Here is a 16,790-nt window from a genome sequence, read left to right as displayed (position 1 = left end):
AATGTTCAACAAATTAACCATCAGATCTACCTTTTTAAGATATGAATTTGTTTAGCTTTAACTATTATTTAGTAAATAAATAGTCAACATATTTCACTGTATGTTTTAAGTCAGGGTTCTTTTTTTTATTCTAATATTTAGCTTGTAATAAAAATGTATTGATAAAAGGTTTTTTTTAAGAATAAGCGAAATGTTTTTCTCGAACATCTAACAAAACAAACTAATGGTACATATTAATTTTTATTTGTATCATGTTGCATATATATATATAAGTATTTTGCATTCACACTTGTACATACTACATGTAAATCTTAAAAAATAATGCTGCTTGATGAGTCATCGTTCTCCATCGTCAAATGCGGAAAAATTCCAACTTCCTGCAATGTTGTTATCCGGTTCCTGGAACGACAAAAATATCTTTATGATGAATGCCATGGCTTCAGACTTAGATACACGATTAAAAAATAAAACGTTTCATTTTTTTCCCTTTGCGTGAAAAATGTGGTCTTTTTTTCTAAAACGTTTTCCTATGAGGTCTTTTTTAACTTAAGCAGTGTGCAATTAATATATTATGTTCATATGATTATATTTTTTATAAAAAGAAAGACCATTTGATAATGTCAGAAAATATGAACAAATGTATTGACTTGTAAAAAAAAAAGGAACTCTGTTGGATTTTTGCAAATGAATTTCTAATTATTTACAACACGTTTCAAAATGATACAATGATACTTACCGCACGATCCTGGCCTAAAGCCGACCAAACTAGAAATATAGAAGTACAAATTATTTTCATCTGTGTTTATTTTTGTACAGATTTTAACATATTACGCGAAACTGTTCTTTTATTACACAGTCTTATTTTTAATGTCTTATTTCCTATAATGTGATCTGACTCATGAACGTGCTGCATTTGTAAAATGTAGCGAGTAAGATCTGAAAAAAAAATACATCGTGTAAATAGGTCTGTAAGAAACATTAATTGTACATGTTTTTTTGTTTTATTAACTTACTCGCATTTAGCTAAACATGCGTTGTCATATGTGACACCATTGGAACCACAGACTGGATGCATGTTTTCTGGACATGCGCATTTGCACTTCCCTTTGTGTGCCACTCCCACGCCCCTAAAAAGGAATTATATAACGTCTTTGATTGTCCGTTGGTGCTGTGTTCCCTGACTGATATATTTTACTAGATTGATTTTATTAGATTGCCTTAGTTTCAAGTGATAAAATCATGCTAATAAAGCGTTTTCATTTTAAACATGGCGCGGGACTGCTTCAACAGATGGTCAAACTTCAAAACCTGATAGGGGAAATTTGATACAACGTTTAACAGATCAGATACAGTAAATAAGTGATAACTCGGTCATTTCTATGATATATCGCATAACCTTTTGATAATCGGGAGCTCCCTTGGGACAAATGGTTATATACGATATACATGCATGTATTATATACATGCACTCGTTCCTTAGTATACATGTAACTATAACTTTAGCACACTGTATGTATAAAAATAAATTGATTATATTTTCACTTTGTCGGTACATTGACTGTACTTACGCCGAGCGAGCCAGACACTCATTGTCATACGTCCTGTCGTTTCGTCCACACACAGGGCTATAATCTGCTGTGCACGCAATCTGTTCCGAACAGAAGCTCGTCCTTACGGCAACCAAAACCACTGCCCAAAACACTGCTATTCCTCTAGGCACCATCGTTAAATATGGTGGATGTTAAACTTATCAAAGAATGTAAATTCCTAGAGACATAAAAATAAACATGCCCGACATCAAAATAAAATTACTTCATCGAATTTTTTTTTACATCAAGGCTTTAATAGATATTTTTGAAGTCTCTCAATATACATATGAACAAACCTTTTCCAACTGCAGACGGAGTCTCTGTGCACTGCGCGTTTACATCATATTTTGGTCATGTAGTCCTGAATAATTGTCTGTAATTATACATTTGAACTAATTTTATCATAGTTGATTTCAATTTGACCCACCTATCTCACTGTTATGCCACTGACAATGTAAACGCAATAGTTAATGTTCAGCCGTTGACATTTGGTGATGTCGACTTATCTAAATTGATATCTGGAAATGATCATCATTCAAGCCTGCGATTTGTTAACAGTTTGTGTAGATCTATTGGCTGATCACCCATTTTATATTTAATTTTATATTATATAAGACTTTCTTAAACAAAAAACACCAATATATTCTATATTGAGTTGATTGTAATACGTAAAATGATTGTATAGATATTGTAGATATGTGTATATACTAGTATATTGTAAAACATGCAACTGTTCTATTTACCAGGTGCCTTGTTTTATCTCGATCCTGATCCAACAACTTGTTCACCAGTAAATTGGTTGTTATAATAGCTTCTCTAGAGCTGGGAATTTTACAATATAAATATCAAATATGTGTTATAAAACATATCAAATTAAAATCTTTCCCAGGTCATCGCAAACCACATTTCTTGCGGGGTTTTTATGTAAGCATCGGCACCGTGTTTTAAATGAATATTGTCATCAATAATATTATTTGATTTCAATAATTTACATTAACATTCAATAGGTACAAATACAGTTTGCGTTTAAAAAATAATAATGACTAAATGTACATACATAATATTTTTTATTATAAAGTCAATAACTATAAGTAACATGTAATATTACATGTACTATGACAATTGTATATATTGTATGTATTATCATTAGGAGAGGAACTTGTAAGTTGCAAGAACTTGTTTCCGATCCTTTTGTGTTACTTACACAATAAAATATGTTCAAATCAATATTTTTGATTAGCAGTAGCATGCAAATCAATAGATACTAATTTTTCTATATTATTTATTAAGATATGACAATCTATGCAACACTTCACACATTCTGAATATGATAAAGTACATGTATTTTAAGCGTGCGGTCATCTAATAAATTGATTTGTGTTTCTGAGACCAAAAGTTGTTTGTACCCTAATTTCAATGACTAAAAAGAAATACAATGTTAAAATCTACACAATTACTATACAACCTTTTCCTGAAGTCTGTAGCTCCCGGTCTGAAAAAAATCACAAGGACGACCCAGGTCGTCTATTCGAATTTTTTTCAGACCGGGAGCTACAGACCTGTATCTATATACAACCTTTCCCTGAACTTATAAGCCGAATGAAGGGAACTTTAGGGATGATAAGTTCGTGCAGACTATATAAAATAAAATTAGTTGATCTCGATTCTATTGATAATAAGTCTACTACATGTAACTCAACTCTATTACACAGAACCTTCTTTCAGTTGACGCAGATGCTGACGGCCCGAGGTTTTCAAAATTAAATTATCATTATTACATTTTAATTGACCTATTATCTACATCTATGAATGCCATATATTTGTGGTCCATCACCAACATGCAGCTGTGCTTTGATGGTAAATATAGGTATCATAGTGGACAGCGGCAGGTGCGAGCCAGCGTATTTAGTCATTTACATAAAATAAACATATTATCGTTAATTTTCATCGAATATGACAGTTCCACTTATGTAAATGGAAAATGTAATGTTAACAAAATTAAACACAGCATGTTACCTTTATAAATATAAGCATCAGATATACAATTTGGCATTGCTACTATATGTACTTGAGCTTAGATATACATGTATATTTATAGTTTGGCATATTAGTTTTGTATTTGGTTGCTTTATAATGAAATACAGTTTAGTTTTTGATGAAGAAAATAAACTTTGGCAAGTCAATCCGCATGCGCATTTCCAGATTTTTTTTCCGAGGAAGGGAGGGGGTCCGGACCCGACCCCCCCCCCCCGACCCCTACTCCTTCTACATTCTCTTATTTTGTTGCAGAGGTACTTTTCTGAATTAAGCTTATATTCAGTAAATTTGATTATTTCGTTGCTTTTCATAAGAATACAAGTAAATTCGGTACGTGTAAAATCTTCATAAATTTCGCTCGCTTCGGATATAAAATATCTTCAAAAGACACACTGAAATACAAACAAACGCTCTAGTACGAAAGCCCAGAAGGTTCATTCGAAATACGATCGATAGATTTGGACAAAGTACATTGACCAGCTGAAGAAATAAATGTATCTTAATGCATTCGTGTATTTTAAAGTATTTTAAATGTGAGGCGGAGCTTTTAAAAGTCTACAGAGATTTAATGTAAACAGTGTACCCCTACCAAAAATTTATATATCCCGTGAAAATGTTTTTTTTCTTCGGTATGAAAAAAATCTATAAGAGTACATAAATCAAAGATAAAGTACATGCAAATAGAAAGAAAAAGCCAGAATTTTTTTTTCTTTTGCCAATACTGGGGTCTGTATTTTACATCATCCTTTATCGTGAACGTACGTCCCATTGCTTATCTCTACTAAAATTCACCCCCCACCCCAGCCATCCACCCCCCCCCCCTCAAATTTTTTATAAAAAAAACACAGAAAAAAATACACAAAAAAAAAAAAAAACAACAATCGAAGCATACAACAAACATATTTCATTTTTGCGAGAGGGGTACAGTTAGCTGTATTTATAGCAACCTTTCTGTTTGTGTATACATGTAGGTTAGATGGTCCATCTCTCTCTCTCTCTCTCTCTCTCTCTCTCTCTCTCTCTCTCTCTCTCTCTCTCTCTCTCTCTCTCTCTCTCTCTTATTTATTGCAAATACAAAACTTTGAACTTTGCCGACGACAAACGGACAAATGTTTAATTTTTATATATGGTTAACGTAATTTTAAATTCTAGGTGTCTGACGAATCAGATGGGGGCCCAAAAATGTAGCAAAGAAATTAAATAACATGCTTTGAGACTTGTTTTATTTTGGAAGCTGTAGTGTATTTGGCAAGCAAACTTTCTTTTCATATCAATATATTTACATCTTCCGAGTATGATATACAACTGTACCCTCTTTTTCTTACTTTAGTTAATTCTTATCTCTATAGAAACTAACAGGACTCAGTGATATCGACACGCCCCGTTTATTGATTGGTCGAAACATACAGCAACTGAAACTGGCAGGATATTGACAGGACTGAAGTCTACACGCCCCGTTTATCGATTGGTTGAAACCTACAGAGACCCGAGAAAAATCACGAACTGCACGCAATTATCATGATAATACCATACTCAAATTCCCATAGAAGACGATTTGGCTGTTTCTTTTATCTAACGTACCAATTGACATTAACAGTAATATAGTTAATTTAACTTCAATTACTTTTTACAGTCAATTTATAAATTTAAAGAAAGATGTAGAATAAAGAATAATATGATTTCTTTGATGATTCATGCGGAGTATGAAGATAGCGATCATGGCACAAAAAAACCTATTATATTGACGGATTTTGTTTACAAAACTCATTATTATAGAGTTCTTATATGATAATTCACATATTCATCGACGTTTATTTAATATGAGATAACGTGTCTTTTATTTGTAAGTCAGAGATTGTAGGGATTATATCTATAGTTTGGTGACGCTGGAATACAGGATTCATATGTATTATTTGATTGGTTGATTTAGAATCTTGAATTTCGAATTTCGAATGAGCTTTCTGGGCTTTTGTACTCTAGTTTTATCCTTTAACATGATATCTAGTCGTATTCGTGAAAGTCGTAAAAATAAACTGATAATTAAGGTTTTCCGCATTTTATTGCTTTGCATGAATTGAAAACATTACCTTTTTCCTAAATCTATTACTATATATAATACGTTTTAAAATTCTACAGCTAAAAAGCAATCATTATGCTAATATTCCTGCGCTATATTTGAAATTGTTTAGACCAAAGTTTAAGCATTCGAAAATTGATTTTCAGATCGCGTTTTGGCTTTGTTGTGGTTGCAGAAGGGGTGTCAACAGTATCGGTGGACTGCGGCTGAAAGTTACGGGAGATAACTCTGCCATTGATGGGTTGAACTGGCCGGAAGTTGTCGATAAGGTAGTGCTCACTGTCCGGTTGTTGGTCTTCGTGAAGAGCCCGGAACATGTGTAACTGAAAAAAAATATTTTGTAGTTTAAATGCCAAATGAAAGAAGTCAGATTGCAATCATGACTTTTACGAGATTTGTTTTTTTTTTGTATAACAGTACTATTAACTAAAGTTGTCAATTAAAAAAAAAAATGCAAAATCGAGCTAAGTGTTGTTGGGGCTTTTTTGGGTTTTTTTGTTTTTTTTAGGGGGGGGGGGTGGCGCCTTACGGATACATGTGTATTTCAATCAAAACCACCCAGTCATTTTTAAACTTGATACAATTTTCTAAACGGCTATAGTTTGGGATAAAAATTGTAATAATTAATCAGTTATTATAACTGATTAATTCTGATGTCCCACCTGTTGCTCAGAAATTGGAACTGGGTGATGAAACACTGTCCAGATAACACTCTGAAAGCAAGGGGGAGTGGTCAAACTTCCGGAGTACCGGAAGTAGTGGGAGTCTATGAAGTCGTCGTGGATCGGCAGTAGCTGGCCGAGGTTGACTCCGGACAAAACGACGGACGACCCTAATCAAAGACACAAATAAATTATAGCAATGATACAGACACAGAGCTACAGCGGTACATGTACTTTCGACACAGAGACATCGGTTAGGTCAAATCAGAGGTACATCTGGTACATCTGGTACATCTGCTACGTAGGGCTACGTAGTTGAACTGCATGCTAGCCTAGCCGCTATGTAGTTATTCGTAGCCTTAAAATTTTATGCTAAGCATTAAATTCAAGATGGCCACCTTAGTAACCACTTTGTATCAAACACGAAATCTATTTATTTAGTGATACGATTCAATAGACCTAGATATCTACTACCTAGCAGCTAAGCTAGCTGCTACGATCTTGCCCAGTATTACCTAAACAAAGGTCTGCACACCGGAACCGACAAAGAGCTACATAGGAATTGCCTAGAGAGAGCTATACCGGTATCATTTAAACGAGTTACACCGGTTTTACCTAGAGAGAGCTACACCAGAAACCGACACGGAGCTACACCGTATTAATTTACCAAAACATATTAATGTTATCAAAACAAAGCTATTTTACCAACACAGATTATTATTACCAAAAGCATACAATGTGACCAAAATAAAGAATCCTTGACTAGATATCACATAAACAAAATAATATTTGACCGAATTGTACCTTAGATAGTATCTTGACAGAGCCAACTTTTACAAATGCAGAACTGAAGTATTACCAAAACAGAGCCAAACTATCACTGGAAGGTAATCTGTGCCAAACATTTTGAGTGCTGGATGGTCGTTGACAATTTGAGACTATATTGGTCTTCTTGAGAAAAGATCTGTATTACACACATGTGTACGAAAATACTAAATATTTTAAAGTAAGAGTATCAGTTAATTAATTTTTTCTCATACAAATAGTCCTACTGTATACAGGGTTATTTTTGCCCGGTGTTATTTCTGCCCTTCTACACTTGCAAACAGTTTTGCTCCGTCTTAAATTCGAGCAGACAAAGTTGTGTTTAAATAGAGATAGTCTGAGCCAATACAATTCGCCCATTTTTAAAGTCGCCCGTAGACAAGGATGATGAAAGGGCGAAAATAAAACAGGGTGAATATTTCCCTGTATACAGTGATCAATCATATCTGAAAATGTAAGGTAGATGATCTGATGACTAATTAGTTGACCACACAGCCTCCTTAAAATGAGACAAAGTACTACAGAATTCAATGTACACAGCTGAAATATTATTTGGTAAAACAATTAAAAGAATTCGTAAAAAAGGCAAAAAGGCTCAGGTCATTTCTCACCCTGTGTCTTCACATGGCTCAGCTGTTCAATGAGAGGCAATAAGGCGTCATTGTCTTTAGTTGACACCTGCAATATAGGTTTAAATAAATTGTTAATGCATTCACATAAAGAAACTAAAAAATAAAGGATTTACACTTCAATTAACTCACCTCAAACCAGAACCCCAGCACGGCCAAACCGTCCTTTTCCTTGGAGGCCGCATTTGAGATGTCACCATACTTCTCGTTGTAATTAACGATGTGAAGCTGAAGAAGCAAAAATCATATTAAATCAAACATTATCACGAAACCATACCATACTTTATCTCGATATAAATAAGTCAATCAATGAATTGTGACTAATCAATCAATGATATGTGACTAGTCAATCAATGAGATGTGACTACATGTAGTCAATCAATGATATGTAATTAGTCATATGAATTGTGAGAAAATGATCATCTTTTGTCACTCATAAATATTTTGAATCAGATAAATTTAGCAACATAGTACATGTATTAATTTAAATTGAAAAGATATCCGTGCAATTTGGATTTGGTTTGGATTTGAATGCTCTGAATTTGGATTAGGCAATCAAAGTTGTCAAGAGATGGTAAAATTGGTTTTGTTAATATTTTGATTTGACATGAAAGTACACTATGGAAGATATCTTTTCAAGCAAAGATTTCTTAAATTATAATGGTAATCAACCATTATAATGGGGAAAACATAAAAATAACCGATACGGTTCTGAATCTCGTAAATGAATCCAAAAGCATGCAATTATTCAAAAAATGTGTTAGAAGATAAAGTAATTGCCTCCAGAGGATATCGGTGTCCATTCAAGGTGTGTTCCGAGCCGCCACTGTCAGTGCGGCCCCAGTGGAAGTGGAACTGAGCGGTCCGGAACCTTCCCGGAAGTCCCCCGCCCTCCACGAACAGCTCCCCGCTCGTCACTTTGATCACGGCTAAAACAGACAGAACACTGCCGGGGAAAAGTTTAATGTTGTGTGTACATGAAAAATAAATCAACAAATTTACCATCAACCTTGTGGTTTTATTGGAAGGGGTTTTAATTATTTTTTAAGACTTTAGCGACAATGCAAAACCTCAAATAACTTTTCAAAATAACACATATTTAGTTTTGTTACCTCTTCTAAAAGGTTTAACATTCGCGGATCTATTAATACCCACACAGCTGAAAATAATTCTTATTTTTTCTACCTGTATGTCCATTGTTTACAAGGGTAAGTCCATAACTGCTGACGTCATCAAAGCCAGTGAAGCGGAATGGTACCAGTTGTGAGTCATAATGCATGTCCTCGACCTGAGGGAAGTCGATCGGAGACTGGCGATCCTGACTACATATTGGGTAGTCTTCATACCAGTGCGAGGTCCCTGAAAATCAATATTATGATGATTATTTTGACTGATAACTTATCATAATAATGTGCGCAATGGTTTCTAAAACGTGTTCGAATAGATTTTGAGTCTCTTAGTCAAAACGAATGAGCGTGGCACTCTAAGCTTGCTTGCTGGTTGGATAATTTGCAAGGATTTCAATATACTCATAGCATGGCAGAAAATGAGGTAGAATATGGTGACATTGAGCTGATAGAATGTTGCATAATATAATATTTTGTATATGAAATAAAAGAGGCGCTCGCGAACAGCTTTCCTTAAGTTTTTAATTATACTTGTTGTTTATTCATGTAGCACCTTATTGTTTAATATTTGGACGAACGAAGTAAAGGGAGTTTATAAATTCATAAATTTACAAATTGATTAAACACTTCAAATCGCGTTATACAGGAAATGAAATGCTCATAATGGAATTTGATATACTTTGGATTTTTAATTGTGACACTATTTTTTCCTTACCGTGATCTCCAAAATAATGCCATTCAACTGAAAAAAAAAATGATATTGCTTAAAATAAATGAAATTAAAGCAAAAAGTTCAAATAATTCTTATACGCTGCTTAATGACTAATGATGCAAGCTTAAACATTTTACGATCGATCTGGTTCACTGCATGCTCAAATCATTTCGTCAATTTACTAAAATCATAAAACCACTAGTATTTGAATACACTTGAATAAAACTAAAACAAAAAAGGGGGGTTGACAAAATAAGCATACTCCAATATTTCAAAAAATATTGATGATAAAAGAAAGGGGATAAGAAGAGGATGTGAAAATAGGAAAGTAAAAAGGATATATGCATAAATACACAGTTTTAGTGGCTATTGTCAAGTTACAGTAATCAATTACATATACTGTAGAGAATACGCTATAGCTAGTACTATTTCAGTTGTGTTCTTTCTGTTTACATATACAGTGTGGCATCAAGTTCATTGTTTACATTTGCCAAGAAACTGAACACCATTATAATATTTACCCTATACGAAAAATACCTGAACAATTATATTGTACACAAAGAGATGAATTATTATGAATTACTTTTATACTAAAGTTTTTTTTTATAATTGTATAATAATTAATACATTACTTTATTAGGACTAAAATTTATCATGATTTTTTTTTTTAATTATTAGCAAAGCTTTTAATAAAATAAGTAACAAATTTTGTTAAGAAATTAGCACAGACTATGAGACACATTAAAGTACCCGTATATAACTCATTTCATATACTGTGGAATCATTACAATTCGTGGTGGCTCAATTTTCGTGGTATTCGTGGGTAACCTATGCCCACGAATTTACATCCTCAACGAAATCTAATTTTAAAAGGTTAAGATTATCCTACTGAAACTGAAATCTGACTCATCTTCGAAATTACATCCCCATGAATAAGCAAAAAACCCACAATCCACGAAAATTGGCCCAACGAAATAAAATGTTTCCACAGTATTCACGTTTGTTTCCTAATGTATGCATTAAAACTTTTGATAAAAATACAATTGAAATTTTTAAATTTTAGAATCTGATTACCTGCTCTTGTAAAGAGAATAGCCGAGAATAAATACAGCCAACTAAGCATCCCTGTGGATTCCAGGACAGCACTAAGTAAAGCAAACTGAGGCCCTCCGATCTAACCAAAAAGCAGCATCCACCCCCTTTTATATAAGTACGTTTTCTACAGGGGCGGGGCATTTACATTGCTGTTTGCGACCTTCAATCTTTTTTAACCCTGCCAATATATTGACAATAACACACCAATGGCCTTTTTAAAGGACATGCATGAAAAAACAAAACAAAACGCTAACGTGTGACTTTTTGAAGCATTTCTTTTTTATTGAACTTTTTTTAGATTAGTGTAAATCGGATTCTGTAAATTTGAAAAAAAAAACATTACAAAAAATTCCAATAAACAGATTATGTTAAGGTAGTAAGGTACATATGTCAATATTAATGTAGATTAAAGTACATTACAATCAAAATACAACCATCGATTTAGAAACTAAATAAATACAATATCTGACCCAAAAAATACGTTTTAACATTTTTTTGTAAAGGTAAAAATTACAAAATTACCAGTGAGATTCAAACCCATGACTTACAGATTCGTAGTGAATGCTTTATCCCATTGCGCTGCGCTGTTAGGTAACAATTTTGAGAAAGAAAGTATTTATAAAATTGTTCTTGATTTTATTGTTTATTTCGGTAGAAAGTACGACACAATATGGAGGTGTCCCATACAACCTCAAGTTGAATAAAATGATTAAACTAGATTGGGTTGAGTGTGTTTTTCTACATGTCCTTTGTCATCATTGAGTTGAACAGTTGAACAGTTTATGTTCGTTCTCTCTCTCTCTCTCTCTCTCTCTCTCTCTCTCTCTCTCTCTCTCTCTCTCTCTCTCTCTCGTCTATGTAAGTACATATATATGCTTACATTCCAATAAAGCACAAATAAAGCAATTAATGAGCTGCAATTTTCATGTCGGTAAATTTCTTGAGTATTGTAATAAATCCTTAAACGACGAAAAATATGCATATACTTCTGTTAATCATGGTTTAGGGAGAAAAGCTATTTAAAGGTCCTGTTAGAAGCAGGATTGCATTATTGTCATTCTGCACAAATCATTGATTTGCTATATATATTCCTTAGTAGAGAATTCTTTCATTTTATGATAATCTTGTCTCAGTTACAAACACGTAGGATTGTCATAATAATAGGTTTTTGCAGAAAAATATTTTTTTTTAAAAGGACAGCTCACATTGCACCTGTATTTCATCTACAAAAATCTCATTTACAAACATCTCACTTACAAACATCTCATTCAAATATTGTCATTTTAAAATAAATTGGCTTAAATTAGATTTTAAAAACGGCTACATCTATTTGAACGCTTTTGTAAATTATAACTAATTATACAGTATGTGTGGTATTAGACGAGGTACAATTATTACATCAAAAGAGAGAGGACTCAAGCAAATTTTCAAGTAGTTTTTGAGAGTCTCATAGTCACCATGGACAAGCATGTGAAACTCAAGGACGCTCTGATATTAAGACATTCATATATCTCATTATTTGAACACATATTTTGCATTTCTAGCTACTGTTTATAAAACCATTATTATATACTATACTTTATTTACTCACAATTAATATTAAATACGTTTTGTAGGATGATATAAGTATTCATACAATCTTTTCTACTCCCTCTCGCCCGTGCGTACTGTTTTCTGGAAAACGACCCCCTACCCTATGTCACCGTTACAGAACAGAAAATACCCCGATTATTTATCTTTCCTAAGATTTGTTAGGATTTGTTTATTGCACTTACATATATATATTTTGGAAATATTTGTTATAAATACCTACAAGAGGCGTGACCTATATTTTTTCCGCTCCGAAACGGAAAAAATCACCCCCCCCCCCTACTTTTTGTCGACTCCCCCGCGTTATGGGTTGTATACGGTGATAAAGGGTGGTTCGATGGAAACTTCATTCATTCTTGATAATTTTTCTCAAAATGTTTTAAAGGGTTTAGATTATCACAAGTTTGTATCATTTTCACTGAATAAGCGTGAAAAATTCAAGAACGTTCCAAAAATAATATAAACAATATTGATGGCAATTCGAAGAAAACATCCATAGTCTTGTTAAATATTTTGTAAAATGTCTAAAAGTAGGATTTGTGTATTATTTATGTTTTGTAAACATTTAAATTCAAGGACGTTCAACGATAGGAAATTGAACAATGTAAAGGGCAATTTGAGGGAAAACATTCGAATTTTTACTAAATTTTTCGCAAAATGTCTAAAAGTGTTTTTAAAACTATTTTGTATTATTTTCACTTTGATCAATGCCCGAAAATCCAAGCATTTATCTAGAACGTTTTTCAATGAAAACACATTTTCGAGGAGTATTGTCCTCATTTATATTTTAAAATCATACACAAAATTTAAGCCTAAAAGCTTAACTTTTTAAATGTATATCTATTTTTAAGCCATGTATTTTTTTAGAGTGGAGTGATTGCTTTGATTTCATACTATGCCTCGCTAGTCACCATATACTATCTTGTCGGGTAAACATCCAACTTAACAAAGGTTGTATCATATACACTACCCACAAACAACTTTACTCCCTCGCCCCCATTAATTTATCGGCGCTGCATCAATGCTTCCGTATAATGATATATAATCCCCCTTTGTACAGTTGCGTGAATCAAACTTTCCACAACACTGTTCATACGATCTAAACAGAGGGTTTAAGGTTCACCGTCAGGTCTTGGGGATACATCGCGAGTGTGGTATTGTCAACAATTTGATATTGTCCACTTTTTACTGAATTTTTTGCACTGTCATCTACAGTTGATTTGTTTCGAAACGAAGTTATGTCTTGATTTTAAGAATAAATGTGCTTTATGGTCGTTATACTGTGTATATTTGCAATGATCTGCAAACTCAGTCATTAGTGCATATTTTAAGAACATCTTTAATCAAATAAATTCATTTCTATTACATTAAATGCTTTTTGAATGTGCATTTAATTTAGGACATGAATTTTATCATTGCCTATTTTTCACAAATTAACACTACTCGCTTAATAATTAAATTTTCAAAAAGATAGAGATCTACATTTAGCTAGAAGAAAAACATACAGTATAGTGCGGTCCTACGTACGATACCTTAAAAAAACAACACCGCGACTATTCATGCGCGGATCCAGTAAAATTATCTGAGGGAGGGGGGTCAGAATGATTATTTTGTTTGCCAGGAAGGGATGTGGTGAATGTCCGAGGACTAGCTCCTCTCAGTAATTTTGCTAGTTGAATTTTCCGAAGAGGTGGTTCGGACCCCACCCCCTCCCCCCGCCTTTTAGATGTACGTTCATTCGACAATCCTCGTTGATGGTTGGTCCTTGTTTTTATTTTTAAAAGTCAGCTACTTCCTCAAACAATATATTTCACAAAATATTTCCCCGGTGTCTTAAAAACATTCTCATTGTCTTTGAATTACATTCCTTGCTGTATTTCTTCTTTAATATCTAGTTTCCACAAAATTTCAATATTTTAGCATCTCGTTAAAAAAAAAATATCTTTAGGAGTTTGTTGTTTTCATTACTGATCCACGAGTGGGTCATGGTCATCTCCCTTTTGGGCATATCGTGGTTAAACAAACTTGAATCTAAACTTATTAGAAAGGAAAGAAAGCTAAACTATTAAAGTTTTCATTTAATTTACAAGATGTTTGGTTATTGAGAAGTATGTAAAAACTATTCCCCCATTTTTAACCGATTTCGAACACATGCGCGGATCTAGAGGGGGTTGGGATGGATGGGTCCGACCCCCCCCCCCCCCCCGGAAAAATAAAATATTTCTTTATTGAATACATATATTAAATTACCGAAAATATGCCTCGGAACACCCCACCCCATCCCTACCTCATTCCCGGGCAAACTTAACATATCCTCTTGGAAGGGAATGACCTTCATCCAAACGGAAGTTTGGTCTTTGGATGTCTAGACATACGTTTTAACAAAATGGCATCCATTTAATTTTTGACTGTATGTGATAAGACCTATTAAGTGCAACAACTGATCTTTAATCGATGCCCTGTTACAACGCACTTTAAAATAATTATGCACTTTGAAATTTTTTTTAAAGTGCGTTAATTTTGGGACCAAGTCAACGAGCTTTGGAATTTTTTTTTTTCAAAGTGCGTTGATATCGTCGATATTAACGCACTTTGAAAAAATATTGTTCAGGGTAAAGTCGAATAATATATAATTTTAGATACAATGAATAATTGTTTTAGCCTTGTGTAGCTTAATGGGATATATTTTAGAAAGAATCCACAGTCCACTGCATTCTCAGCTAACAAGATAAACATTTTCTCGATTAGAATTTCTTTTCCCTTTTCACATAAGCTTACGTAGTTTGAAAATTTACGTAAAGAACAACTCGGGAAATTTGAATTATTCAAATATGACATACACTGCATCGCTTAGCAACTGCATTTTCCTTAATTTTTTTTTTGTACATAGTGCTGTGCCAGAAACGAAGATTATTTAATTTATTTATTGATAATGGAGATAATATATATCTTATTTTAACTTAATTGCATGTGCTTATAATCAAACACGATGTGAAAAAGGGATAATTTAGTTATGGTTATCAAAAACAATATGATCTTTTAGAGGATCAGTGCGAGAAAAAAAAAACCTCACACCCTAATGCTTATTTTTAAGTTTATAATTTAATGTTTGTTTATGTACATGCAATTTTTTTTTATAATGAAGTGATTTATTGGATTAGAATTTGAAAAGAGTGTCTATGTTGAAACACTTATAGATTCTTTAACATACCAATGGAATAATTATTGTTTGACCAGCTCGTTTTTTTTTCAAAAACACTGTACTTTATTTACAACAAAGCGTATTTATTCACCCCATTTACTCAAAGTTGCTGAATATCATATGTTTGGGAAGGTAAGATGAGGGGTAGGGGACCTTCTCCTTGTAATCAATGAAATGGGGCACTGGTATATGACCTGTATCTTTGGTTAACCCCCACCCCTATTCCCGTTTTTAAAGACGGTCAATAAGATTCATTAGTGTTAACAAATCATCATACTATCAACAAATAAGGAATTTATATTAATTCCAGAATTTGTGATTCATACATATTCCATAAAGTGCGTTAAGTGTCTCGATACTATTAAATGTTGATGTACCTTAATAACACACTTTGAAAAAAATTTCAAAGTGGGTTAACTTGGTCCAAAATTTTACGCACTTTGAAAAAACTTTTCAAAGTGCGTTGATTTTGTTAAAAATTTAACGCACTTTGAATTTTTTTTTCAAAGTGCGTTGCCCAATGCCCTGAAAGTATGGTCATCGACTTTGTGGAAGACCTTAGAAAAAGATAATGTAACACCTTCTTGTATAAGTGACCAATGTCCTGCGAGTCGTTTCTTTCTTTCATGATCAGATTTAGCTAGCCAGACTCTTATCCTAAAGAGGACTCGATGGCCGTGGCATTCATTGATGAAGAGATCTGTGTAAAGATATAAGAAAATATTCAAATTTTTAAACTAAAATATCTATATAGATTCTTTCTTTACTAAATTGTTAATTAATGGCTAAAATCACGTATATATGAAATGTACATGTAGATATGATAGGTATAACTTGTTGAGCATATACTAGTAAAATAACAACCCCACCAAAAATTTGATGAATTCAGCTATGTGCAAAGCCTTTTTGTGCATATATTTTATGTAGTTTGCAATGCAGACACTTCACAATAAATATTCGTGTACAGACACCCCCACCCCCACGAAAAAAAAAAAATTCTGGATCATCGGATCCAGATTTGTTTTCATGGGGGTCCGAGGGCAATCTAGCTGTCAATAAAAAAAATAAATTAGACGATTCATCTCGAACGCCCTTGTTTTCTGCTTGTCAAATGATAACAAAAGGCAATATGAAAGGCCTAATATTTTAATCAAATATGGCCCATATAATTTTGTTTTGCGCGGGAAGGAGGGCGATGCCTTTCCCGTGTGTATGTAAACATTTTTAAGATATAGCCTATATAAC

The 16,790-nt window shown here is 33.3% G+C and overlaps 2 protein-coding genes across 3 annotated transcripts; both read right to left on the bottom strand.

Annotated features, from left to right (window-relative positions):
• Nucleotides 1–221: 221 nt before the first annotated feature.
• Nucleotides 222–2,028, bottom strand: LOC105333590 (ovomucoid). 2 transcript variants are annotated; one of them, XM_011436634.4, is made up of 5 exons: nucleotides 1,886–2,028; nucleotides 1,569–1,767; nucleotides 1,014–1,127; nucleotides 737–765; nucleotides 222–399 (listed from the first exon to the last, which is right to left on the bottom strand). In XM_011436634.4, exons 2-5 carry the CDS (start codon nucleotides 1,721–1,723, stop codon nucleotides 389–391), a joined length of 309 nt encoding a protein of 102 aa, XP_011434936.3. In that variant the 5' UTR covers nucleotides 1,724–1,767; nucleotides 1,886–2,028; the 3' UTR covers nucleotides 222–388. The 2 variants fall into 2 exon arrangements, with proteins under 2 accessions (XP_011434936.3, XP_011434937.3); XM_011436635.4 differs by having other exon boundaries at nucleotides 1,569–1,746; nucleotides 1,886–2,005.
• Nucleotides 2,029–5,668: 3,640 nt separating this feature from the next.
• Nucleotides 5,669–10,869, bottom strand: LOC105333592 (carbonic anhydrase 2). Its single transcript, XM_011436636.4, has 8 exons — nucleotides 10,733–10,869; nucleotides 9,662–9,688; nucleotides 9,005–9,178; nucleotides 8,600–8,748; nucleotides 7,952–8,047; nucleotides 7,802–7,868; nucleotides 6,366–6,535; nucleotides 5,669–6,026 (listed from the first exon to the last, which is right to left on the bottom strand). Exons 1-8 carry the CDS (start codon nucleotides 10,779–10,781, stop codon nucleotides 5,796–5,798), a joined length of 963 nt encoding a protein of 320 aa, XP_011434938.3. The 5' UTR covers nucleotides 10,782–10,869; the 3' UTR covers nucleotides 5,669–5,795.
• Between the last annotated feature and the right edge of the window lie 5,921 nt (nucleotides 10,870–16,790).

This window comes from Magallana gigas, chromosome 3 (genome assembly GCF_963853765.1).
Source record: "Magallana gigas chromosome 3, xbMagGiga1.1, whole genome shotgun sequence".
Lineage (NCBI taxonomy): Eukaryota > Metazoa > Mollusca > Bivalvia > Ostreida > Ostreidae > Magallana > Magallana gigas.
This window is presented reverse-complemented; position numbering and strand designations above follow the sequence as displayed.